The sequence below is a fragment of the Enhydra lutris genome, unplaced genomic scaffold (assembly GCF_002288905.1).
Source record: "Enhydra lutris kenyoni isolate GAN:26980312 unplaced genomic scaffold, ASM228890v2 scaffoldscaffold72, whole genome shotgun sequence".
Taxonomy (NCBI): Eukaryota; Metazoa; Chordata; class Mammalia; order Carnivora; family Mustelidae; genus Enhydra; species Enhydra lutris.
Window position 1 is genome coordinate 2,661,849 of NW_019154156.1, and position 27,661 is coordinate 2,689,509.

The 27,661-nt window shown below is 37.7% G+C and overlaps 1 protein-coding gene across 1 annotated transcript in view; it reads left to right on the top strand.

The window, feature by feature from the left end:
* Positions 1 to 27,661, top strand: part of LOC111159960 (lymphoid-restricted membrane protein) — a 79,038-nt gene that overhangs the window by 42,107 nt on the left and 9,270 nt on the right. The window contains exons 5-14 of the mRNA XM_022522678.1: positions 2,183 to 2,300; positions 3,530 to 3,580; positions 6,456 to 6,533; positions 9,436 to 9,492; positions 10,966 to 11,025; positions 11,124 to 11,188; positions 12,363 to 12,466; positions 14,598 to 14,749; positions 15,426 to 15,527; positions 16,610 to 16,773. Coding sequence (XP_022378386.1) covers positions 2,183 to 2,300; positions 3,530 to 3,580; positions 6,456 to 6,533; positions 9,436 to 9,492; positions 10,966 to 11,025; positions 11,124 to 11,188; positions 12,363 to 12,466; positions 14,598 to 14,749; positions 15,426 to 15,527; positions 16,610 to 16,773 — 951 coding nt within the window. The remainder of the gene's footprint in view (positions 1 to 2,182; positions 2,301 to 3,529; positions 3,581 to 6,455; positions 6,534 to 9,435; positions 9,493 to 10,965; positions 11,026 to 11,123; positions 11,189 to 12,362; positions 12,467 to 14,597; positions 14,750 to 15,425; positions 15,528 to 16,609; positions 16,774 to 27,661) is intronic.

Below are 27,661 nucleotides of genomic sequence, written 5' to 3' on the forward strand. Positions count from 1 at the left end.
AGATCACAAGTAGGCAGAGAGGCAGGCAGAGAGAGAGGAGGAAGCAGGCTCCCCGCTGAGCAGAGAGCCCGATATGGGGCTCGATCCCAAGACCCTGAGATCATGACCTGAGCCGAAGGCAGAGGCCTTAACCCACTGAGCCACCCAGGTGCCCCTCCTTATGACTTTCTTAATGACATTTTATTTTCTCTAGCTTTATTGCAAGGATACAGTATATAATACACATAACATAGGAAATATGTGTTAATCAACTATTTGTGTTATTGGTAAGGCTTCTGGTCAACAATAAGCTATCAGTAGTTTAGTTTTTGGAGAATCAAAAATTACACATAGATATTTTGGGCGGGCTGGTGCACCTAATGCCATGTTGTTTAAAGGACAACTATGTTATGAGAGATTCATTGACAAGTCGGGTTTAAAATATGCTTTTAGGGTACATGATAAGGATGTCAGATGATAAGAAAAGTTAGGACTTTAGCTTAAGATAAAAAAGGACAAAGGACCTGGGTGACATATAGTATCAAGTACTGATAAAATGAATTGTGAGGAGATGCCTGAGCTTCAGGTAAAAAGCAACAAGTTTCTCACAAAGCCTGCAGTTACTGATGTAGGTGCTAAAATTTTGAACAGAAAAGTTCTAAGTTAACCTGGAAAGACAGTAGAGCATTCTGACCAAGGATTCTTTCCCTCGTCATTTTTGGCCAGCCAGTCCAGCCTCCAAGCTTATCTTAAAATAAGTAAAAAGAACTGCTTACCTTAAGCTTTCTCCATTCCACAATAGGCTTATTTATTATTTATTTGAAATATTCAAAATATTTAAAATATTTTTAAAAAATATCTGTGTCTTAGATGAATCTATAATTTAGTTCAACTACACATCCTCTTTCACCTGGATCCCTCAACAGCCTCCTGATTCGTCTCCCTGCCTTTCCAAAACTCGTGTCCCAGGGGCAGGAGTGCTCTTCCTAAATCCAGTCTGACCACATCATGCCCCTGCTTCAAACACTTCCATTGACCCCCTATCACCTTCAAGATGAAATTCAGTTTGCAGAGTCCTTCCTGATGGGGTCTCTGTTGCTTACCTCTACTCCTATTTTCCACTCTAGGCTCCCACAATATCTAACTGCTTGCAGCCCCCCAGTGGGCTTCTGTTTGTTCTTTCTCCCCACTCCTCCTCCCCTTCCCATTATCTGAGCCGCCTGCCTTTTACACAGTATCTACAGAACTTGGGTTCACTCTAGTCTTGGTTCTTATCACACTGTATTATAATTATGATTGTGTGCTTACCCTTTTAGTCTATAAATTCCAGGAAGTTAGAGTTCTCATGATTGGACACACTTTTGTCTTCTTCAGGGCCTAACATAATGCCTGGTACAAAGGTGGAGCTCCACGAACATTTGTTGAATGATCAATGTAATTCCTGAGTGAGGAAAAAAATGGTACTTTCTTTGAGTTCCTGCTCGGAAAACAGTTTATAATCCAGTGGGAATACTAATAGGCAATTCAATGATATGGATTACCATAATTCATTTAATAGAGTTTTTTGCTGTGGGACATTTAGGTTGTTTGGGATTGTAAACAATGCTATAATAAACTTCTAAAGTAAAATACACAGACACTGTTTATAATGATTTGTTTGTTTAGTGGTCATCTCCTTCACTAATATTTAACTGCTACAAGGGCAAGGACTATGTCTCTTGCTACCAACATAGGCTTCTTTGTGGCATCCAGCACCTGGAACATGGTATTATTTAATATTTGTAGAATTACGTTACATTAATTACTAATGTAATTAATAATGTAATTACATTACATTATGTAAAAAATATTACATAATATTTATAGAATTACATTAACCAAATAGTATATCTTAATGGGAGGAGAGAACCATGTGATGAAAGCCAATGATGAATTTCAGAGGGAGACTCCAAATCTTTATCCTCAAGAATATGTTTGTTTCCTTCTATCTCTCTTCCCCCTACCACACTTCCCCCAAATCTCTTCCTTTTCTAAGGACCATGAAAGATCACGGGTATATTTTTACTATTGTTGGCATCTGTTTAAGCCTTTAGTGGTTTTCAGCTTGGGTCTGAAAATAGTCCTTGGCTTTACTTTGTATCTTTGACGGTTATATTTGAGGTTTTGCTCATTGCCTCCCCCCGCCCCCCGCCTCCCGCCACAGTGCCCACCAAGCTATTATGAGAACAAATCTGTTAGAAGAAGAGCTGGAGGAACTGAAAATTGGTATGAATGCTTCTGAAGAGCAGAAGACCGTGATTGTAGCCCAGAACAAACAATTAGTAAGTCATTCAAGTACTTTGAATTTGGCACATAGGTTACATAACTGAAATCCAAGAGGGTTTATTTGGAGGCAAAAATCAGAAGTCAGTGGGCTGATGAATGAATTGGAAATATCTTAGAAGAGCAAAGGCAAATAGGATAAACTGTTTTTCTTTTCAGCCAAGATTAAAATTCTTTATAAAGATCTAGAAGATCTCTGGAATGCTTCCTGGAGCTGAGAGGTGAATTCATAAATACCTGATACCAAAAGCTACTTGAATTTTCTTAAAACAAAACAAAACAAAACAAAGTTCTCCACCACATTTTCACGTTGTTCTTGGGTTTTAAAAAAAAAAAATCCATTATCTTAGTACTTAGATTATTAAGGAGCTCCATAAATCAGTCCTTACACTAAATAAACACAGGCTTGAAATTTTTAGAGCAAAACATTATTTAGACTAAGCTTTACTGCCAAAAAAGTAGTTTTTTAATTGAGAATGTTAAACTCTTATCTCGAGCCTTAGTAATAATCTTCCAAATCCTGATATATTCCAGCAGTATTCTAGCATTGCTAACAATGGTGGGGTCAGATGACGGTCATTCAGACTAGTTCTTTCTTAGATCTGTAAGTACCAAGAGGCTGGGACTCCAGGCCTAAGGCATTCCCACAACCAACACAGATTAGTTTAGCTCTTGCCTCATTAGCACAATGTGCTACGCATGCTAGACTAGAGGGGACTAGACTCCTCAAGTGTCAGATGACTGCATGTCTCTGAATGCAGTACAGGGAAGACTCAATTTGGGACCACAGAGGAATTTGCCTGTGGAGGAAATGTTGAGAAATGAGCGAGTAGCCACTCCTGCGAGTCAGACTGCCGGCATCCGGGTCCTGACTGCAATGGCTGAGTAACTTTGGGCAAACCACCTAATAGATGAATTCATACTACCCATGGTAAGCAGACAGTGGGAAAGTAGCAGGGAAAGAAGCCAGGCTATTCCTTTTTTGTTTTTCGTCTTTCCCTCCCTGTCAGATTGAGTCAAGGAGAAGAGTGAATTCTTAGAAATCCCAAGAAACTAGAAGCCAAAGGCTTAGCTTCATACTGAGAATATTCCCAGACTAAGCTCCCTTGTGTCATGTCAATACCATGTTTAAAGTTGATAAAGAGAAAGAATGTCAGTAGTCTTCGAGGTAGATATGTGATATTTTCATAAACTTCTAAATACTTTGTAATTCCTTCCTCTTAATCAGGAGACAGAAAACCGGGCTCTGATTCTTAAGATTCGGATTCTCCAAGAAGAGGTATGCTCAAATTGTTAAACACAGGTACAGATAAACATATGGAAATCATACAGATGTGAGTTCTGACTCTGGATTAATTAGAAATCATGTGAATATTCCGGCTCCTATGAACCAAAGACCACGTTGCTTTTTCAAATTATAAGTAAAGAAGAGTGGATAGGACTTTCATGTCTGAAAAGAAGTGCATTATTACCTTTGTAATTATCCATGGAAGAATGGGGTTTAAGAAATTCAGATTTAAGATAAAATGAAATTAACCTGTATAAATATAAATCAAGAAGGAAAATGTAGACATTATTAATTTTCCATTATTATTCTACTGCTGGGAAAAGTCTTGAGTCTAAGACCCAGTCACTGGGTCTGAAAGTCTGACTTTGGAAAATCCAGTTATCTTTTTGGAGTTAATAATACCTATTCCCTACAGTTACTTTGGAGATTAAGATAATGCATATGAAACCATTTGGTGAATCATACTGTGCTTCATATGCATTAGGAAATATTAGTAAAATGTCTAAAAAAATAATTGTTTGCCTTAAGTTTTTTAAGCAACAGCATTAGCATTGAAGTAACAGGTAACAGAGCTACTTGTAAGCTACTATTTTGGAGGAAAATTCTAAGTACCTTTTTAATGTCAAGTTTATGTACAGTTTTTATTTGGGCTTTATATAAGTTTATCAAGGGTATTTATTAAGCTGTGATGAACAGTCTGTGATGGAGTGTATGAGGCAACTAGACATTAAAGAACTCTTACAGTGGGTTGGAAAGGAACAATTAAAAGATGGGCAAGAAACCCTGCATTAGAGTTAAACGTGGTGTAGCAACAAGACCAGGTTTTCATGAAACTAGTACCTTGCAGTTAAGCTCTCAGTGTAAGATATTTTTCTCCTTGTATTTAAGATGATTGACTAGTGTCAAAAAATTACACAGAACTGAGGTAGAAGGAGGAACATGTGGAACCGTTCACCATGAGAGAATTGCAACTCTTGACTTGCATTAGAAAAAGCACATAAATATCACTAATAGCCCTGCCTTTAGGGGATTAAAATCTGATGCACCGTGAAGAGTAACAGCACAATAGCTTGGATAGTTTCTTTCATTTATTGATTCATTCATTCAACACACAGTCAATTGGGAGACCTCCGTGAGCCAGGCGCTCTTCTAGATGTTGAGGATATAAGCTTATGTAGAAAGGCCCATGAGGAACTAGCGTGTTAGGTGGTGATTAGTGCTATAGAGGAAGGAAAAGCAGAAAACAGAATTGTGGGACAGTGCAATTTAAACTAGAGTGGTTAGGAAAAGTAGCCCTAGGAAGTTAATCATTTGATCAGAACAAAAGGAAGTTTATCAGTGAAGGAGCGTTCCAGGCAGAGGAAACTAAGCTGTAAGCCCTCAGGTTTAGCCTTCCTGCTCTTTCTGAGGGACAGTGAGGCTTGTGTGGCTGGAGCAGAGGTGACAAGCATGAGAAGTAGAGCTTCAGGGAACCAGACCGACAGCATCTCATCTAGAGAGTGCACGGACTCTGGCTGTTTCCACTGACTGAGATGGGAGTCGTTGGACAGTTTTGAGCTGAGGAGAAATGTGATCTAATTTTTATCTTGACAAGATAACTCTGGCTGCCGCATTTAAAATCAACTGTAGTGGGGCAAGGGAAGAAGTGAGAGACCAATTACGAGCTCTTGTAATATGCAGGCATAAATTTACCAGGGGCTGACTGAGGCAGTAAGTGTGGAGGTGGAAAGAAGTGTTAGATCAGCAAATGCTTTATAACATATCCAAATGCATTTACAATATGTTCTGGTGATATGGAAATACTCTTCTGATGGTTTCTAAGGTCTCCATGAGATAAAAGCGAAGTCATCAGCTGATAGTGAGGAATTTGGAGGGAGTATTGAATGTTCCAGGAGAGAGGAGGGATGAAATGGGCCGGGAGTTGGTAAACTTTCTGTAAAGGATCTGATAGTAGATATTTTTAGGCTTGCCAGGCTAAAAGGCCTTTGTTGTAACCACTCACTTCTGCCATTGCCATATGAAAGCAGCCATAGACAATATGAAAAAAATCAGGCATGGTTGTGTTCTAATAAAACTTTATTTACAAACCAGGTGGTCAGCTAGAGTTGACATGTGGGGGTGGAGTAGGGTGGGGAAGTTGGTGTAATTTGCAATTCCCTAATTCAATTCAGTGGCCACATGAACGGACTAGGGTTGTGTGAAATGATCACCAGTCAACATTGAAGTTAAAAATTATGAATTGAATGTGTGACCTGTTGGTTCATTTGTATTTTTCTTTAACAATGTTTATCTGGAATGGTGCTGTCATGGAGTGGGTGGCAAGCAGAACTTAAGCAAATACTAAGAGGTAGGCAGGGGGGAAGCCAGGGAATGGGGGGGAAGTGGAAGAGAGGTATTATAATGATTGACCATGGAAGAATTTAAGCTGTAGGAAAGAGGGGACTGAGTTCACAGGAAGGGGGAAGGATAATGAGAGGGTGGTAGGACCAAAGCAGGCTTCAGTGGAGCCTGAAGGTTTGTTGGCTCTCAAAGAAGTAATCTGGAAAGATGAAGTGGCTGAAGAATGAGATGTTTGCAATTAAAATAATGGAGGGGTCACACTTGTTGGGAGTGACAAGTTTGAAGGTTAAGATGTGACTGCAGTGTGCATGGCCAAGGGGCCACGGAGGATAAGAGGGGACTCCCAAGGGTATTCCTGGATGGTCATGATAAAAGGACCTTGTTACTTTTGGATAAAATCTAAAGTTTTGTTCCTTAGTTTAAAATAGATTGTGATGTTAATGATGAAAATACGACTTCCTAAAAAAAAACTTTGTTCTTTTATTTTTTTTTCTAAATCTAAGAATATTATCTTCTTTTATGTTAGAATACTAAGAACATTATGGATATATATAAATTGGAAAAGAAGATTGAGGAATTGTCTAAAACTGAGACAGAGCATCAAGTAAGCAGTTCCCAAATACTGGTAAAATATCTTCTTTTGTCAAACCATTGTTACCTTAAGAAGGCGTATGTAACTCATTGACAAAATAACCTTTGATTATAAAGTTGAAATTTGTGTTCCTAAAATGTCAGAATTCCAGTGTGTAAAACACTTTTTTTTTAATGTAATGGCTTTACTGATATATAATACACATGCTATTGAATTGATCCACATAAAGTATGTAAGTCAGTGGTTTTATATGCAGCTATTACCAAAACCAATTTTAAAACCTTTTTAAAAAGATTTTATTTATTTGACAGACAGAGATCATAAGCAGGCAGAGAGGGAGGCAGAGAGAGAGAAGAGGAAGCAGGCTCCCTGTGGAGCAGAGATCCCAATGTGGGGCCTGGTCCCAGGACCCTGAGACCATGACCCGAGCCAAAGGCAGAGGCCCAAACCACTGAGCCACCCAGGCGCCCCAATTTTAAAACATTTTTATCATCCCAAAAGGAATCCCTTTAGCAGTCATTCCCCATTCCCCACCAACCCTAGACAACCACTCCAGAGACTTTTTGTCTCTATAATACAGATTTCCTTATTCTGGACATTGCATATAAATGGAATCATATACACTATATGGTCTTTTGTGATTGGTTTCTCTCACTAAGCATAATGTTTTTCAAAGTTCATGTTATAGCATGTATCAATACCTTATTTCCTTTTATTATTGAATAATATGCCATTGTATGGCTACACCACATTTTATTTATCAATTCACCGGTTGATGAGCATTAGAGCTGTATCTACTTTTTGACTGTTATGAATAATACTGCTATGAAATTTGTATATATGGTTTTGTGGCAATCTATATTTTCTTTTAAGTATATATTTAGGAGTGGAACTACAGGGTCATATGATAGCTCTATGTTTGACTTTTTTTTTTTTTTTTTTTTTTTTTTTTGAGAGAGTGTGCACATGTGAGTGGGGTGAGGGACAGAGGAAAATGGACAGAGAATCCTAAGCAGGCTTCATGCTTAATGAAGAGCCTGACACAGGACTTGACCCCACAACCCTTAGACCATGACCAGAGCCAAAATCAAGAGTCGGATGCTTAACTGACTGAGCCTCCAGGTGCCTTTTTAGGAGCTTCCACACTCTTTTCTGGTACCATTTTACATTTCCACCAGCTATGCATGAAGGCTCAGATCCCTCCATATCCTTGCCAACACTTGTTACTATTTATTTTTTTTATTACAGTGGCAATTTCTAATATAAGAGTATCTGGTTTTGTAAATCCCTTAATCAGCAAAGATTCAGCTGTTATGACTTCTTAATGCAGAAAATGAGAATTTGGGGGAAGAAAAAAAATCTACCCTTCATTGAATTAAGGGATGATAGCCTACAAAAATGATTTTTTTAACCATATTGCATCTGAAAAGTCTATATTTAGTGTATATTTTTGTTACATATTCCATACATTCTTATTAGGAAACTAAAGAATATTAATAAATTTAGGAATTTTTGTCATACTTATTGTCTAATAGTTTCTTTGAGTAATACTTTTTGTTGTAGTGTATGTGTGAAATGATGTCCTTAAATTTCATTTACGTATGTGGAGTTTTCAAGTTTCCTAGCAGATACCTAAGTTCCATGTGTATGCGTGTGTATACATATGCATATATTAGGACATGTTTACATATCTCATAGTTTAGACATTCAAATTAATTTTATTCTAGGAATAACTCTTTCTGGAAAACAACTGCCATGAACAAGTAGTAGAAAGAGTCAGAAGACTTGGGTTCAAATCCTGTCCTCTCTACTTAAAATCTGTATGACCTCAAACAAGTAGTTAACCTCTCTAAAAGTCTCAATTATCTCATCTACTAAATGGCTGTGATATTTTCTACCTAATCCCAAAACTTGGTAGGAACTCAAATGAAATGATTATGTGAAAAAACCTTTAGAACTATAAAGGGGTATCAAATATGTATGATTTTATGATTCTACTTCTGACTATGCGGATTATTTTTCTAGATTTTCAATTCAACTACACACACACACACACACACACACACACACACATATATGTAATTTTAAAAAGATTTTATTTACTTATTTGACAGAGAAGTAACACAAGCAGGGGGAGTAGGAGTGGGAAAAGCAGGTGCCCCGCTGAGCAGGGAGCCCGATGTGCGACTTGATCCTAGGACCCTGGGATCATGACCCAAGCCAAAGGCAGATGCTTAACTACTGAGCCATCCAGGCACCCTATATATAATATTTAGAAGCCTTTGCCAACAAGCTTGCTTTTGGTTTGAATAAACTGATATATTCTAATATTTACTTTGCTAAAAAAAAAAACCACACATCTTGAACATTTTTAAGCTATGCTTTTTAAAGAGGAAGAGTATTTTTTTTTTCTTGCAATCTGGCTAATCAGATTTGGCAAGTCTAGGTTATATTGTTAGATAATCTGTGGGTTTCTGCAGTACTTGTTATCCAAGAGGGAGAGTCATCTTATATGTTCACATGGACTCTGTGCTCATATCCTATCACACTTTCATTTTTGGAAAAAAAAATATTCAATTGGTCTTCTTGTTATATGAAGGGTAGAATTGTGGGACGAGCTCTTGGCTAGAGCTGAAGATTCATATGCTATCCTCAGGTCTGACCCGTACTGTGTGTGACATTGGGCAAGTCTCCTAATAGTGCTGAGCTTTGATTTCCTCACTGGTAAAGTGAGGGCAACAACCTTGGCCTCTCGGGTTGTTGGGAGGCTGATGAGGAAGTTGTTCATAAAGTAGGAAATGCGTGCCCATTAAAGGTGCTTGAGAAACATGTCTCCTTATTGGAATAATTTCATGGCATTATATTTCACCAAAGCAATGTCTCAATGGCCTTCCCTAAATTTATCTCTTTTCAGATGCAGTTACATACATATGAGAACACTTTGCTTAATAAAGATGCAAGCTTGCGGAAGGTTGGTACCATTCGTTCACATGAAGTTCCATGGGATTTGCTAACTCTCCCTAAATCATAACAGATATGCATTTGAATAACTTCACCCCTATTAAAGTACCTGATCCTACTATCCTGTGGCAAGACTTTCCTTTATATAAGAACATTCACAAAAATGTTCTTCTGAGTGAAGAATACTGACTTCTCTGCCTTGGATAAGTTTTAACATATCCTCTCTAAATTCTGCTGGTATTCATCCATTTATGTAATAAATACTAGTATGCCAATTTATCAGTTACTGGCTAGGTATGGTGATGTAGTTTTAAGTCATAATAACACAAAAATAAGTGCAGTCATTTATCTTAGGGAAAAAGAAGAATGTGTTCCCCAATTATTTTCTACCTAGTTTGATTGATTTGATAGGTAGGTAGGTAGATAGATAACATTCTCCTTTATCTTTATATTCTGTGATCATTGTCTATGTGATAACAAAATATTCTGGCTACAGAGATGCTGGTTATGGTGGCTTTAAGAGACATAGGAAGGCCACAGTGTAAGTTAATAAACTTCCACATTCCAAGACAGGGAAGTAAATAAAAAGCCATGTTTCTCTTTTCCTTTCTCTGAATGTCATGAAGTTTCAAAGGAGTCATATGAATTGTGGACATGGACGAGGTTACTGAATGTTGTACTGACTTTCTTTGTCATGAGTGTTCTTTGTCTCCATACAGTGACATTATGGTAGTGGTGGCTGCTCACCTCCTCCGTAACTCGGGTTTTCCCACCACTTTGCATTTATGCCCAAAGTTTCTAAGGTATTGATTGAGCACTTCCCATTTGTCAGGTACCATGCTAGTCATGAGATAAAATTATAGGTCAGACATTGACCTACACACTGTGATTTTTACAGATTATCCCTTGAACTGGATAAAAATGGATGCCTTAATAATTCATTTGCAAGTAGACTAAATTTTTTCCTTAAATGCGTCATGATAATAAATACAATTTTGACTTGAACTTAAGAATTACCCTTCAGGGGCGCCTGAGTGGCTCAGTGGGTTAAGCCTCTGCCTTTGGCTCAGGTCGTGATCTCAGGGTCCTGGGATCGAGTTCCGCATTGTGCTCTCTGCTCAGCAGGGAGCCTGTTTCCCCCTCTCTCTCTGCCTGCCTCTCTGCCTACTTGTGATCTCCCTCTCTCTGTCAAATAAATAAAAAAATAAAATCTTTAAGAAAGAATTACCCTTCAGAGTTTGATTTCATTGAACCAGACAAATACAAGCATAATGGCACAAGTTAGGTACAGCTGCCTTGCTGTTCCATACTTTCTGTGTGTTTTTAATCATAAACACAGACTGGCTTGGTTTTCAAATAATAATATTGGTAGAAGGTCTTACCATCTTTGGGCATTTATACTTCTTCTGTGGCTCTGATTAATAGTCTACATAATATGATTTGGTAGACTCATTTATTTGCTCTTCTCTCTTCTACTTTTCAGAAGGATTTAAGTATAGAAGAACTTAAGTCAACTATCATAGAATATGGAACCATTATAGAGGTATACCATAATAATCTCAAAGTTTGCAAGGTGGGGCTGTTGAAATGTAAATCCCCCACTAAGTACAATATATAGCCTAATGTTGTATGTGATTGCAGAATTTACGAGGGGATAAGAACAAACTGACTCATGAGTTACAGCATTTGCAACAGGAACTTATTATGTAAGTAGAGCAACTTCTCACCAGCCTTCTCTCATGTATCTCCATCCCACATTATTGGCCTACTGAGTTATATACGATTCTTTGAACACGCCACATTCTTTTCTTTTGTACTTTCATAAGTGATATTTTCTCTGCTTTTCTCTAATAGAACTCCTCAAGTTTTCTATGACTCTCCCTTGCTTTTCTCTTACCTTGAAATTAAGAAAACCTCTCCAGTGCATGCATGACATGCTGTTCCTATCTCTTAACACACATCACCTTATAATAGTTTGGTTTTGAATATGCAAAATATGGTAGCCCAGGTGTCTATAGAAGCCACACAGATCCCAAAAGGAGTAAAATCACTGGGGTAAGTCCACATACTTATGAGAGTGACAACTGAGAAAAATGAATTAGCCATATGAAGGCCGCCTAATCAAGAGTATAGGGACCCAGGGTGGCTCAGTCAGTTGGGCACGTGACTCTTGATTTCAGATCAGGTCATGATCTTGGAGTGTGGGTTCTAGCTCAGCAGGGAGTCTACTTGAGATTCTTTCCCTCTCCCTCTGCCCCACCCCCACTTGTGCATGCTCAATCACTCACACACTCTCTCAAATAAGTAAATCTTTAAAAAAATATATAGGGATGCCTGGGTAGCTCAGTCGGTTAAGTCACTGCCTTCAGCTCAGGTCATGATCCCAGGGTCCTGGGATCGAGTCCCACATCGGGCTCCTTGCTCAGCAGGGAGCCTGCTTCTCTCTCTGCCTCTGCCTACCACTCTGCCTGCCTGTGCTCTCTCTCTCTCTCTCTCTCTCTCAGGTAAATAAATAAATAAAATCTTTAAAAAAAAATATATATATATATATATGGACCCAGTGTAGCTGTATCTTCTGATTTTTTAAAGAAAAGCCAGAACTCTAGATTTTCAGTGAAGTTTTTAAATTTTTAACTATTGGCTCCAGGTCTTCAAAAAAAAAAAAAAAAAGGCATGGCCTACTTGTTTGCAACCACATAGAGTCAGTCACTAATCTATGTAGCTCCTGGAGGACAGACGATCTGTCATTTCTCTCTCTTGCTGAGTATCTTCTACAAACCTTGGCACACGTGAGGGCCTACTGTGTTTAGTGATTAACCCCATTTTGCTGACTTATAGTCCCATCTAACCAGACTAGACTATTGCTTTTGTTTTTTCAAGAAATGGGATCCAGTTGAATATTAGTGGAGAGTGTAATAGAATCATCTCTGAAGAAGAAAAATCTTTACATTGTGAACTCATTCTTGCTCAGTCTGCAGAGGTAGGTAATTATCATCAAATGGAAAGCTTGAAACAATGAGGCCACATGTAATAGCTCTCTGTTAGGTGAAGGCCCAAGCTTGTTGACGAATGCCTGTGGCATTTTGAGGAATCTGTTGATTATTTCTAGAATCCAAGTCCAAGGTCTCTTAGCCTGGGGTGGGGGGGAGGGGGAAGACCTTTATCTTTTTCAAGTTATGGCTGAAAACCATAATGAGGATCAAGACTAAGGTTGAAGAAGATCATGTGTTCAGTGAATCTGGACTTTAGAAATCTTTATATTCTTGATTTTAAGAGAAAGTACCTGTGCTGATCCCCAGCCTGGGGTCCAAAAGGTTACAATGGAGCCCCATGAACCATTTTTCAGCATTTTCCTAAACCTCCAAAGCAAATTTATCTGCCAAAAATAAAGATGCTTAGAAATAACATTAAATCTCTCTGCTCCAAAATGTAATTGTAGCAGCCCAATGTAATGGCATTGATTACTGCATTCTAAACAGAAAATAGAATTACATGTTTTGGGTTAATTTTAAAATACAAGTGAATTATTAATTCAGTCTTTGTTAGGCAGAACCAGTTTTTTACAGCATGGGAGGAAATAATCAAAAGGCTTTGTGATAATGAAATGTTGGGGAGCCCCCCCAATACTTTATTTTCATGCCTTTGTGCTTTCCAGTTTGTGCTTGTTATGTTAGGAAATGCTTTATTAGCAAATTGCTTTCTTTTCACCATTTTGATGGGCTCTCCATGTCTGTGGACGATCGATATGTCAGAATGTCCTCCTCTTGACAGCTGTGATATGACCTTGAAAGGAGAGGAAAAATGTCTTTGGGGCAAATGCTGTTTGAATTTCTCTTGCCAAGGATGCTGGGGCAACATATGCTGCCTTGATCTAAAGCTGTCTCAGGCAGCCTTGGACATTCTGCTGAGGGCTATGCTTTCCTGACATTCTGTTTCAAATACTCATCATCTTACTATGTTTTTGAAACCAAGCCAAACTGCCAGACTCAGTGCAATGATGGCAAATCTGCCACAGCAGTCCTCTGCGATAATAATGATGTCAAGATGCCAGCCTGTGAAGTTCTAAACCTCTAAACAGGGGTTAAGCAGCTGGCGAAGTTCTGGCTCTGAGGTTTATCCCATTAATGGATTAGGAAGTTTGCCTTCTAATTGGAGTCTAGAAATAAGAGGTCTATAAATGTTTTCCAATAGACAACAAAAAGGAAGTTAAATGTGCTGTTGTCATATATCTAAAGTATGACAGGAGATGGATGCTTTGAGAGAACTATAAGAAATCGCCTTTGGTAAACATCATCTGAGAGTGTTTTTTATGAAAGGAAGGGAGAGACCAAAGAAGCCATCTGTTATCAGTGGGATTTATTGAACACCTTGCCAACAGTTGTTTTTTCTGTGAATTTCTTTACCTTCCCCTATTTTCATAAAATTAAAACCATAGCAGTTTATACTACCCACATGTAAATGTTACCTATTGGATAAATGCTTTTCCTTAAGAATGAATAAATGTGGGACGCCTGGGTGGCTCAGTGGGTTAAAGCCTCTGCCTTCAGCTCAGGTCATGATCCCAGGCTCCTGGGATCAAGCCCCACATTGGGCTCTCTGTTCAGCGTGGAGTCTGCTTCCCCATCTCTCTCTCTGCCTGCCTCTTTGCCTACTTGTGATCTCTGTCTGTCAAATAAACAAATAAAATCTTAAAAAAAAAAAAAAAAGGAATGAATGTTAAGTGGCAGCCATCCTAGAGAGAAAATGTAAACCATTGTTTGGTAATGTAGGAAGACTTTGTAAGTCTTCTTAGAACTCTTCGATGGGGACAGTTAGATTAACTCATGAGCGTCATTTTCATAAAATAAAAATACTGTTCTTTATTTGAATGACAGAGTTGTGGACATTTTAATAATTGTTTCAGAACAATGAAACTGAGTGGCAGTGAAGTTTATTTTTTTATTTTTTTTAAAAGATTTTATGTATTTGTTTGACAGAGATGACAAGTAGGCAGAGAGGCAGGCAGAGAGGAGGTGGGGAGCAGGCTCCCTGCGGAGCAGAGAGCCCAATGCAGGGCTCGATCCCAGGACCCTGAGACCATGACCTGAGCCGAAGGCAGAGGCCTAACCCACTGAGCCACCCAGGCGCCCCGGCAGTGCAGTTTAATCAGTTTGTCGTCTCTGGATATGATGATGGACCAAGAAATGCTGTTACTGAGAAAACTTGAACAAAAGGTAGTAGAATTGACAGCTATGCTTCAAAAGCCGGAATTGTATAACCTATGTACAGTGGCGAGTCACTGCTAGGAATATCTGCAGATAACTGATCTATGGTCTGTTGTTGAGACCCAAGTCACTCCTATGAAAAGAGAAGATTTTCCTAAAACCTTGAGCTTGACTTCTAGTTCTGGCTCTCTCAGTTCAACCTCAGTCAGGCTGATCATTAGATATGAATTGTTTGGGCTTATTTTTCCTATAGGCTAATCTGTAGGATCAGAGAAGACGTGGTATCTAGTAAACGTTTCTTTCTGGCTAGTAGCTAGTACCTCTTACTCCATTTTGATTTTTGACTGGAAACAAGATGGTCAGAGAATGCAGTGAACGTACTCATGTTGGTATTTCCAGTCCCTTTCACAGCGCCTAACATACAGAAGGTAGTATTTAGTTTAATGGGTGAAGCAAAGTCCACAAAAATGCATGTTTCCTACTATTTGAGAGGGGAATAAAAGTGGGTACATTTTGTTTTGAAAAACGATTCTCTGTATGTATTCAGCATATATGGAGCCATGAGAGTGGACATTTATACATAGCGACATCCTGGGATAAAGGAAAGTCATGGGGTGGCATTAAATGAGAAGGAATTGTCTTCATTGTCTATATAATAGACCTTAGGTCTAAATTACTTCTTATATATGGCCTATGCCTTTCACCTGAATTCCTAGTTGAACATGTGGAATTTTTTCAGCGTGAAGAAGTTTCCGAAGTTGAAACCATCATGGGTAGCACTCTACAGTGGGAAACTGATTCAGAAATTACTGTGAAAGAAAAGTGGGAGAACAAGCTTACTGTAAGTGTTTCATATTTTGTGATTTTCCTTGGTTTTATTCTGCTTTCTTAACACAGGTAATACTTATTATATGCAGTACCATTTCTAAGACTTTATTGTAGTCTTCTATCTCAGTCTGTGGATGTCTATGGAAGGTATGTCTGGGGATGCGTGTGGGTGTGTGCATGTGGGTTAGAATAAGAATGAGGGGGGAGGGTAAAGGTAAGTGCGTGTGACTGAGGGTTAGGATAAGTGTGGGCGAGGGTGATAATAAGTGTGTGAACTTGAGGGTGAGAGCAACTGTATATGAGGGTAAAAGTGTATGTGAATGTCAGGAAGAAAGTGAGAGTAAGGACATGTGATGTGTTAAAGAGACAATAAAAAGGATTTAATAAAGTATTTTATTTGAATCCTGTGAAAATTGTTAGTCTAAGCTTGGATTTTTTCCTTTACCTACTAAAATTCTCTAAATTTGATAAAATGATTATTGTGCAAAGGAATGTTATTCTGAAAATTCTGACGATATCCCCTAAATTGGCAGAACATGAGAACTTAGTTATTTTTTTTGTTATAAAGGAAGCATAGATGAAGAAATTTCTTTTATTTTTCCATTACTTATCTCTACTTCTTGACTTCCTCAAACATCCATCAGCTTCCTACGTTAAGCTAAAGCAAGAAGCAAACTCTGAGAACTCTGGAATATTAATAACAAGCCCTTTAACAAGCCCTTTTTTCAAAGTTGCTTTTGAACATGCTAATAAACAAATAAATGATTTTTATTGCACCTCCTTGTCTCATCCTATTCTAAACCAATTGTGATGATTGATGAAATAAATGGTCAGGGACCACTTATATTAAAAAATAAAAAAAGTCAGTTTTAGGCACATAACAAGTACCCAATATGTACTTGTTAAAATGAGATAATCAGTCAAAGAATAATCAATTTTGGGGCAATTGAGAATTGGTTTCTGTTCAATTAGAATTTGGGGGTTTAATAACCATGAATACTATTGAGACAGGATGACCATAACATTTTGTTTGCCTGTCATTTGTTTATATTTAACAGTGGAAGAGCGGAGTTTCTTTTGTGACTTTTCTTGCAGGAAGTCAAGTATATAATGGAGGAGAAACTAAATCTTTGCATATTAATGCTGAACAGCTTGAGAAACCACGAAGAATCTCTTGATAAAGAATTTGTCAAATTAATAGAGATTTTGAAGAGATTCAGGATGGAATACTTTTATTTCACAGAAGAATTTCTTTCCAGGTAATGATCATTTATATGTAAGAAACCAATGTTTTATATATATGACACATTTGTGATTGTACCATATAGCATTCAGTTTACTTTTTCCAAGTTGTATACATTGATTTCACATGATACTTTTTCAAAGAAGGCATTTTGTCTGATAATTTTGAATTCTGAAATAGTGTGAAATTGACTTATATATTCAAAATTGCAAATACTGAACTTTAAAATTTCTGGAAACCTTGTATAATGAGTTATTTTCACTAAAAAAAGGAAGTTAGAGGGGCGCCTGGGTGGCTCAGTGGGTTAAAGCCTCTGCCTTCGGCTCAGGTCATGATCCCAGGGTCCTGGGATCGAGCCCCGCATCGGGCTCTCTGCTCAGCGGGGAGCCTGCTTCCTCCTCTCTCTCTGCCTGTCTCTCTACCTGCTTGTGATCTCTATCTGTCAAATGAATAAATAAAAAATCTTTAAAAAAAAAAAAAAAGGAAGTTAGAATTACAGAATATAGAATTCTTTTAACCAGAAAGGACTTTTAGAGATCATTTAGTAAAATCTTGTTATTTTACAGAGGACTGAGGTGTAAGTATATAAAGTGAATTGATCAAGACCTGGAAGTTATTAATGGAAAGTATATGAAGTGATTTATTAATGGAAGAATTTACTGAGTCTATTGACTTCTGTCCCACTGGGCTTCATTTTCTGCCTCAGTATACAATATACTGCATTAGGCACTAGTCAATTAAATCTCAAGGAAAAGAAGTCAGAATAAAGGATTCTAAATATAAAATAATTTACTATCTTACTGTTCCTCTAACCTTAATTCTTATGTTTATGGGGAAATTCTTAATTTGTATACTCTATAAACAACATATTAAACAAGGACAGCTATTTTATCTTTTATTGACCACTATTTATATAGCTGCTAGGACCATACTAAGCATTCACTTAAGAAATGCTTTTTCGGTGAGTGAATGAACATGGGTGTATATTGAATTTGATTAAAGTTAAAAAAAAAAAAAAATCAGGGCACCTGGGTGGCTCAGTCTGTTAAGTGTCTGCAGCTCAGGTCATGATCCCAGAGTCTCAGGGTCAAGTCCTGGAATCAGGTCCCACTTCAGGCTCCCTGCTCAGCAGAGAATCTGTTTGTCCTTCTGCCCTTCGCCCTCCTTGAGCATTCTCTCTCACTTTCTTTCTCAAGTAAATAAAATCTTAAAAAAAAAAATTAAAAATGTAGTTAGAAACAAAAGTTGCTTGAAGAAAGCCAGAAGAAACTATTTTATCCCCCCTCCCCAAATAAGAAAACTGGATACCAGAGACAGGTTAATACCAGAAGGAACTCTCAAGAACATGATCTTCAGCTTTCCCTAAGAAGCAGGAAGCCTAGACTTCCCCATAGTGATAAAGGTGTGGGTTAAGTGGATATGCAGCTTCCTTACATGGATACCATCTCCACAAAAGGGAGCGTTGAAATTCTTCTAGTTAGCAACAAGGAACTATTTGGATGGGAGCCTGCACTAGACTCATTTCTGAACAAGTGAATCTTCTGTATTATTCTACAAGACACACAAGCACCCAATTAAGTAACAGTAGGTGCAATTTGTTGAGAGCTCACTGTGTTGGAGGTAGTGCTAAAAATTTGACATACTTTTATCTCCAGAGAGGTTCAGTGACTCACCCAAGGTTATCCAAGAGAGATTGAGTGACAGCTGGGAGCAGCCCTAAATCTGTGCAACTTCAAAACCTGTGTTCTTTCAACTATTAATCCCCCACCATCTGCTTGTTAAAACTGAATAAAATATTCATTAAAAATATTCTGGGAACCTGGCATTGGGCAAAATACCACTCATCACTGTAAGGATTGTTAAGCCCCTGCCTTTTAGATATAATTTAAGACCGACAAAACCATTTAGTGGCTACACACAAAATGATTTAGTTATCAGTTTTAAATAGGAATAAGAATATGAGTGGAGTGGGGTGCCTGGGTGCCTCAGTGGTTAAGTGTCCAACTCTTGATCTCAGCTCAGGTCTTGACCTCAGGGTCATGAGTTCAAGCCCTGTGTAGAGTTGAGAGTTCCTTCTTCAGAGTTCCTTCTACTTGCTGTAGTTCAGCATGTAGGACTCCATGCTGGGTGTAGAGCCTACTTAAAAATTATATCTATATGTATCTAAATATGTGGAATATTTTATGGGTATGAGAATAAGTATTCTACATTTAGATGAGGTAGGAAATATTTATTAAACTTTTAGGGGCTGTTTGCTGAGAAGGAGAAGGCTTTCATTCTGTTGCAAGATAAATAGGCTCCAGTGCTAAGGAATGGGAAGAATTGAGTTAAGTCAAGGAGAGGCAGTGAAAGAAAAAACTGCTCTTGAAGGTCTCAGTGAGAAAAAAAATGTCATTTGTGCAACATTCAAGTCCCAGCTCTTTGCCAGTTTTTTTCCTCCTAGGTACTAGAAAATTAAATGAGACCAAAATCTCCACATCCATGAAACTAGTATCTATGAAGGGACATAAATAGTAAACAAATTAACATATAAGTACATAATATAATGCCAGGGAATGTTAAGTGATATAAAAATTAAAGGAGGATAAGAAGATAAAGAATGAAAAAAAAAAAAGATCAAGAATAATGGGGCAGAAAGCTAATTTTAGGAAAAATGACCAGGAAAGGCCTATGAATGAAGTGAGAGAGTGAGCTAAAAGATGATCTGGGAAGGGTTCTAGCCAGAAGAATTAGCAAGTGCAAAGGCCCTGATGCTTTAAGTAATTTGGTATACTTGAGCAGCTGCAAGAGGGCAGCGTGGCTGGGGTGGAGTGAGTGCTAGGCAATGGTAGTGGATAAAGTTAGAGATATAGGTAGGTGTTAGAGTCACTGCCTTGCAGTTCATGCTTAGGGATTGGGATTTTTTTTTTTTAAGATTTTATTTATTTATTTGACAGAGAGAGATCACAAGTAGGCAGAGAGGCAGGCAGAGAGAGAGGAGGAAGCAGGTTCCCTGCTGAGCAGAGAGCCTTATGCGGGACTCGATCCCAGTACCCTGAGATCATGACCTGAGCTGAAGGCAGAGGCTTAACCGACTGAGCCACCCAGGTGCCCAGGATTGAGATTTTATTCTGAGTAGATGGGAAGCAATCAAAGGGTTGTAAACAGGGAAGTAACATGACATATTTTGAAAGATTATTCTAGCTGCTGGTAGAGGATTGTCTATAGAGGAAGAAAGTGCAAACAGTGACACCAGTGAAAAGAGTTTCTTCAATAACAGATCATCAATTAGAGATCTTGAAATCAATTTACCAGGTTATGAGTCATTTTAAAAAATAAATATAAAATATCAAGTGTATTTCATATAGTAAGAGTGATATTTCATAAAAATATTCAGCTGTGTGTGTGTGTGTGTGTGTGTGTGTGTGTGTGTGTACCTGGTTGAAATATAAAATATTTGCTGGGTCATGGTCAAAAAAAGCCACTGAGTTAGAAACTTTTTTTTTTAAAAGATCTTATTTATTTGACAGAGAAGAGCACAAGCAGGGGGAGTAGCAGGCAGAGGGAGAAACATGTTTCCCACTGAGCAGGGAGCCCTGTGTGATGTGGGGTTCAATCCCAGGACCTTGGGATCATGACCAGAACTGAAGGCAAACCCTTAACCAACTGAGCCACCCAGGCATCCTGCAGCTATTTTTTTTTTTTTTGACAGATCACGAGTAGGCAGAGAGGCAGGCAGAGAGAGAGAGGAGGAGGAGGCAGGCTCCCTGCTGAGCAGAGAGCCCGATGCGGGACTCGATCCCAGGACCCTGAGATCATGACCTGAGCTGAAGGCAGAGGCTTTAACCACTGAGCCACCCAGGCGCCCCATCCTGCAACTATTTCAATAGCCTAGGTGAACCAGTGTAACATGAGTCCAGGTGAGCACTTGCCTCTGGCTTGTGTTCTCTCTGTAGCTTTCTTACTCTCAAACAAATAAAACCTTAAAAAAAAATAAAATAAAACATGAAGAATTTTGAAAACAGCAAAAGAAATTTTGTGGTGTACAAGGGAAGGACCATGAGACTATTAGTGGATTTCTCAGCAGAAACCTTGTAATTCAGGAGAAAGTGGGATGATACATTCAAAGTCCTAAAAGCAAAAGATTACCAACCAAGAACACTATTTTCAGCAAACTGTCTCTTGAAAATCATGGTGATATAAAGACTTTCCCATATAAGCAAAAGCTGAAAGAGTTCACTACCACTAGATCTGCCTTGTAGAATTGCTAAAGGAAGTTCAAGTTGAAACAAAAGGGTTTTAAACAACAGTATGAAAACATATTAAAGTATAAAATTTGTTAGTAAAGGTAAATATGTAGACAAATACAGAATACTGTAATACTGTAAAAGTGATGGGCATGAGAGACCCTGGTCAGAACCTCCCAGCAAGTCACTTCTGGATTCCTGACAACCCAGAAACAAAATGAGATAATAAATATTCATTGATTGAAAAAAAAAAAAAGTGGGCAAATTGCTTTTAATTTAGGATAAAAGTTTAAAAATTATGTTTATTATAAAAACATGTTAAGATACACTATATACAAAGTTGTAAATTGTGACATCAATAACAAAGTGGAAGGAGTAGAGAAGTAAAAGTGTAGTTATTGTATGTGATTGAAGTTAAATTGTTATCAGCTTTAAAATAGACTTAAGTTTTATGTAAGCCCCATGGTAACCATGAAGAAAATACATATAGAAATACACAAAAGAAAAATGAGTCAAAAATGTTAATTAAAAGAAACATGGAAGAAAACAAGAAGGGTGGAAAGAGAAACAAAAGGACAACAGGACGGACAGAAAACAATGAAAAGGAAACAGTCAACAAAACAAAGAGGCAACCCACGGAATGGGAGAAGATATTTGCAAATGACAGTACAGACAAAAGGTTGATATCCAGGATCTATAAAGAACTCCTCAAACTCAACACACACAAAACAGACAATCATATAAAAAAATGGGCAGAAGATACGAACAGACACTTCTCCAATGAAGACATACAAATGGCTATCAGACACATGAAAAAATGTTCATCATCACTAGCCATCAGGGAGATTCAAATTAAAACCACATTGAGATACCACCTTACACCAGTTAGAATGGCCAAAATTAGCAAGACAGGAAACAACATGTGTTGGAGGGGATGTGGAGAAAGAGGAACCCTCTTACACTGTTGGTGGGAATGCAAGTTGGTGCAGCCACTTTGGAGAACAGTGTGGAGATTCCTCAAGAAATTAAAAATAGAGCTTCCCTATGACCCTGCCATTGCACTACTGGGTATTTACCCCAAAGATACAGATGTAGTGAAAAGAAGGGCCATCTGTACCCCAATGTTTATAGCAGCAATGGCCACAGTCGCCAAACTGTGGAAAGAACCAAGATGCCCTTCAACGGACGAATGGATAAAGAAGATGTGGTCCATATACACTATGGAGTATTATGCCTCCATCAGAAAGGATGAATACCCAACTTTTGTATCAACATGGATGGGACTGGAAGAGATTATGCTGAGTGAAATAAGTCAAGCAGAGAGAGTCAATTATCATATGGTTTCACTTATTTGTGGAGCATAACAAATAGCATGGAGGACAAGGGGAGTTAGAGAGGAGAAGGGAGTTGAGGGAAAGTGGAAGGGGAGGTGAACTATGAGAGACTATGGACTCTGAAAAACAATCTGAGGGTTTTGAAGGGGCGGGGGTGGGAGGTTGGGGGAACTAGGTGGTGGGTATTGGAGAGGGCACAGACTGCATGGAGCACTGGGTGTGGTGCAAAAACAATGTACTGTTATGCTGAAAATAAATTTAAAAAATTTAAAAAAAAACAATGAAAAAAATGGCCATAGTAAATCCCTCTCTATCAATTACTTTAAATGTAAATAGATAAAACTTTCTAATCAAAAGACATAGAATGGCTCAATGGATTAAAAAACAAGAACCAACTATATGCTGTCTACAAGAGACTCACTTCAGATTTAAGGATATGCATAGGCTGAAAGTGAAGGGAGGCAAAAAGCTGTTCCAGGCAAATACTAACCAAAAGAGGGCCAGGGTGGGTATACCTATATCAGAGAAAATAGATTTCAAATAAAAAATTGTCACAAGAGACAAAAGGACATTATACAGGGATAAAAGGACCAGTTCACTAGGAAGATATGATTATAAATACTTATGCACTCAATATCAGAGTACCTAAATATATAAAGCATACATTGACATAATAGAAGGAAGAAATAACAATATAATAGTAGGAGACTTCAGTATATGACTTTCAATAATGGATAGAACATTGAGACATAAGGTCAATAAGGAAACAATACACTGGAACACTGGAACACTATAGACCAGATGGACCTAATGGACACATACAGAACATTCTACCTTGTAGCTACAGAATATACATTTTCCTCAAGTGCACATGGAACATTCTCCAGGATCATATGTTAGGTAACAAAACAAGTTTTAACAAATTTAAGAAGATGGAAATCATACTAAGTATTTTTTTTAACCACAGTGGAATAGAACTAGAAATCAATAGCAGATGGAAAACTGGAAAATTCACAAATACTTAGAAATTAAACAACACACTGCTGAAAAACCATAGAGAAGAAATTAAAAGGGAAATTAGAAAATATCCTGAGACAAAACTGAGAGCAACATACCAAAACCAATGGCATGCAGCAAGAGCAATACTGAGAGAGAAGTTAACAGTGACAAATGCCTACATCAAAAAGAAGGAAGATCTCAAATTAACAAACTAACATTGTAGCTCAAGAAATCAGAAGAACAAACTAATTGCAAAATTAGCACACAGAAGGAAATCATAGAGTAAAGGAGAAATAAAGAATAGAAAAACTTAAAAAAAAATAGAAATCAGTAAAATTAAGTTGGTTTTTTAAATTAGAAATTTTATTTGTTTAACATATTATTAACCATTATATATCTTTATAATTTTAATTCCAGTATAATTAACATACAATGTTATATTAGCTTTGGGTGTACAATATAGTGATTTAATAATTCTATTCATTTCTCAGTTCTCACCATGATGTGTGTGTTTGTAATCTCTCTACCTATTTCACCCATCCCTCCACTCACCCCTGGTAATCATTAGTTCTCCATATTTAAGAACATTTTGGGGGGTGTGTTTGTCTCTTTTTCCTTTGTTCATTTGTTTTGTTTCATGAATTCCATATATAAGTGGCATTTGTTTTTCTCTGATGGACCTATGTCCCTTTAGCATTACACCATCTAGATCCATCCATGTTATTGCAAATGGCAAGATTTTATTTTTTATGGCTGAGTAATATTCCATCAGACACACACACATGAGCACACATACTCTTACACATACTATACCACATCATCTTTATCCACTCATCAATCAGTGGATACTTAGGTTGCTTCCATAATTTGGCTATTGTAAATAATGCTACAATAAGCACAGGGGTGCATGTATCTTTTCAAATTAACATTCTTGTATTCTTTGTGTAAATACCCAGTAGTGGAATTATTGGATCATGTAGTAATTATATTTTTAACATTTTGTGGAATCTCCATCCTATTTTCCACAGTGGCTGCAGTCTTACCAACAGTGCACAAGGATTCCTTTTTCTCCACATTCTTGCCACCATTTCTTGTTTCTTGTGGTTTTTATTTTGACCATTTTGACAGATGTGAAGTTGTATCTCACTGTGGCTTGGATTTACATCTTTCTGATGATGAGTGATGTTGAGCATCTTGTCATGCATCTGTTGGCCATCTGTATGTCTTTGGAGAGATGTTTATGTCTTCTGCCCATTTTTAATTGGATTATTTGTTTTGGAGTGTTTTATAAGTTCTTTATATATTTTGTGTATGTGTTGCCAAAGCGAGCACTATAAGTTCCTTATATATTTTGGATACTAACCCTTTATTGGATATGTCATTTGCAGATCTTTCCAGTTCCATAATTTGTCTTTTAGTTTTGTTGATTATTTTTCTTTGTTGTGCAGGTTTTTTTTTTTAAGATTTTATTTATTTATTTGACAGAGAGAGATCACAAGTAGGCAGAGAGGCAGGCAGAGAGAGAGGAGGAAGCAGGCTCCCTGCTGAGCAGAGAGCCCGATGCGGGGCTCGATCCCAGGACCCTGGGATCATGACCTGAGCCGAAGGCAGAGGCTTTAACCTGCTGAGCCACCCAGGCGCCCATGTTGTGCAGGTTTTTATTTTGATATACTCCCAAAAGTTTATTTTTGCTTTTATTTCCCTTGCGTCAGGAGACAGATCTAGAAAAATATTGCTGTGACTGATATCAGAGAAATTGCTTCCTGTGCTGTCTTCTGGGATGTTTACGGGTTTAGGTCTCACACTTAGGTCTTGAATCCATTTTGAGTTTATTTTTGTGCAGTGTAAGAAAGTGGTCCAGTTTGTTTCATTCATTCATTCATTCATTCATTCATGAGAAAGAGCACAAGTGGTGGGGAGAGCAGATGGAGAGGGACAAGCAGGCTCTTTGCTGAGTATAGAGCCCAATGCAGGGCTTGTTCCCACAACTCTGAGATCATGACCTAAGCCAAAATCAAGTCAGTCACTTAACCAACTGAGCCACCCAGGTGCTCCATAGTTTCATTCTTTTGCATGTAGCTGTCTAACACCAGTGTTCTCCAACACCATTTTTTGAAGAGACTGTGTTCTCCCGTTGCATATTCTTGCCTCCTTTGTCATAGATTAATTGACTGTATAAGCGTGGGTTTTTTCCTGGGCTCTATATTCTGTTCTATTGATGTGTCTTTCTTTTTGTGCTGACACCATACTGTCTTGATTACTACAGCTTTGTAGTATATGTTGAAATCTGGGATTGTGATCCCACTAGTTTTGCTCCTTTTTTTCAGGATTTCTTTTGCTATTTAGGGTCTTTTGTTGTTTCTTATATACTTTAGGGTTATTTGTTCTAGTTATATCAAAAATACTTCTGGTATTTTGATAGAGATTTTATTAAATCTATAGATTGCTTGGGGTAACATGGACATTTTAACAATATTTGTTCTCCTAATCCATGAGCATGGGCTTTCTTTTCATTTGTTTGTGCTGTCCTCAGTTTCTTTCAACAGTGTTTTATAGTTCTCAATGTAAAGTTCTTTCACCTCCTTTGTTATGTTTATTCTTAGGTATTTTGTTGTTATTTTTGGTGCAATTATAAATGAGATTTTTTTTCTTCTTTTTTAAAGATTTTTTTTATTATTATTATTTATTCATTTGACACAAAGAGAGAGAGAGATCACAAGTAAGCAGAGAGGCAGGCAGAGGGGGAGGGGGAAGCAGGCTCTGTGCTGAGCAGAGAGCCCGGTGCGGGGCTTGATCCCAGGACTGAGATCATGACCTGAGCCAAAGGCAGAGGCTTAACCCACTGAGCCATCCAGGTGTCCCGAGATTGTTTTCTTGATTTCTTTCTGTTACACTATTAGTATATAGAAACACAGACAATTCCTGTGTATTGATTTTATATTCTTTTTTTTTAAGATTTTATTTGTTCATTTGGCAGAGATCACAAGTAGGCAGAGAGACAGGCAGAGAGGAAGGGAAGCAGGCTCCCTGCTGAGCAGAGAGTCTGATTGGGGGCTCAATCCCAGTATGCTGGGATCATGTCTTGAGCTGAAGGCAGAGGCTTTAACCCTCTGAGCCATCCAGGCATCCCTGATTTTATATTCTGTAACTTTACTGAATTCATTGGTGGAGTCTCTAGAGTTTTTTATATATAGTACCATATCATCTACAAATAGTGATAGTTTTATTTCTTTCTTATCAATTTGGATGCCCTTTATTTCTTTTCTTTTTTTCTTTTTTTCTAATTGCTGTGACTAGGACTTCCAGTACTATGTTGAATAGAAGCGGTGAGAGTGAACATCCTTCACTTATTCCTGATCTTCGGGGGAAAACTGTTTTTCACCATTGAGTATGATGTTACCAGTGGGCTTTTCAAAATGGCCTTTATTAGTTGAAATATGTTCCCTCTAAACCTACTTTGTTGAAGGTTTGTATCGTGAATGGATGTTGTACTTTGTCAAACGCTTTTTCTGCATCTATTGAAATGATCATATAGTTTGTATCCTTTCTCTCATTGATGTTGTGTGTCATGTTGATTGGTGAATATTCAATCATTCTTGCATGCCAGGAATAAATCTGACTCAATCATGGTGAATGACTTAATGTATTATTGAAGTTGGTTTGATAGTATTTGGTTGAGGATTTTTGCATCTATGCTCATCAGAGATATTGGCTTGTAGTTTTGTTTTGTTTTGTTTTTGATGGTGTCTTTATCTGTTTTTGGTATCAGGTAATCCTGGCCACATAGAATGAATTTAGAAACTTTCCTTTCTCTTTTACTTTTTTTAAAATAGTTTGAAAAGAATAGGCATCAACTTTTCTTTATCTTTGTTTTTTTAATTTAAATTTAAATTAGTTAACATATAGTGTAGTGTTGGTTTCAAGAGTAGAATTTAGTAGAATTCAGTGATTAATCACTTACATATAACACCCAGTGCTCATAGGAATAAGTGTCCTCCCTAATGCCCATCACCCACTTCCTATCACCCACTTCCCTTCCAGCAACCCTCAGTTTGCTGTATTTAAGAGTCTCTTATGGTTTGCCCACCTCTCCGTTTTTCTTATTTCATTTTCCCTTCCCTTCCCCTATGTTCATCTGTTTTGTTAGATTCCACATATCAGTAAAATCATATATTTGTCTTTCTCTGACTTATTTCACTTAGCAAAATACATTCTAGTTTTATCCACGTTGTTGCACATGGCAAGGTTTTATTCTTTTTGATGATGAGTAATATTCCATTGTATATATATACCACATCTTCTTTATCCATCAGCTGATGGACATTTGGCCTCTTTTCATAATTTG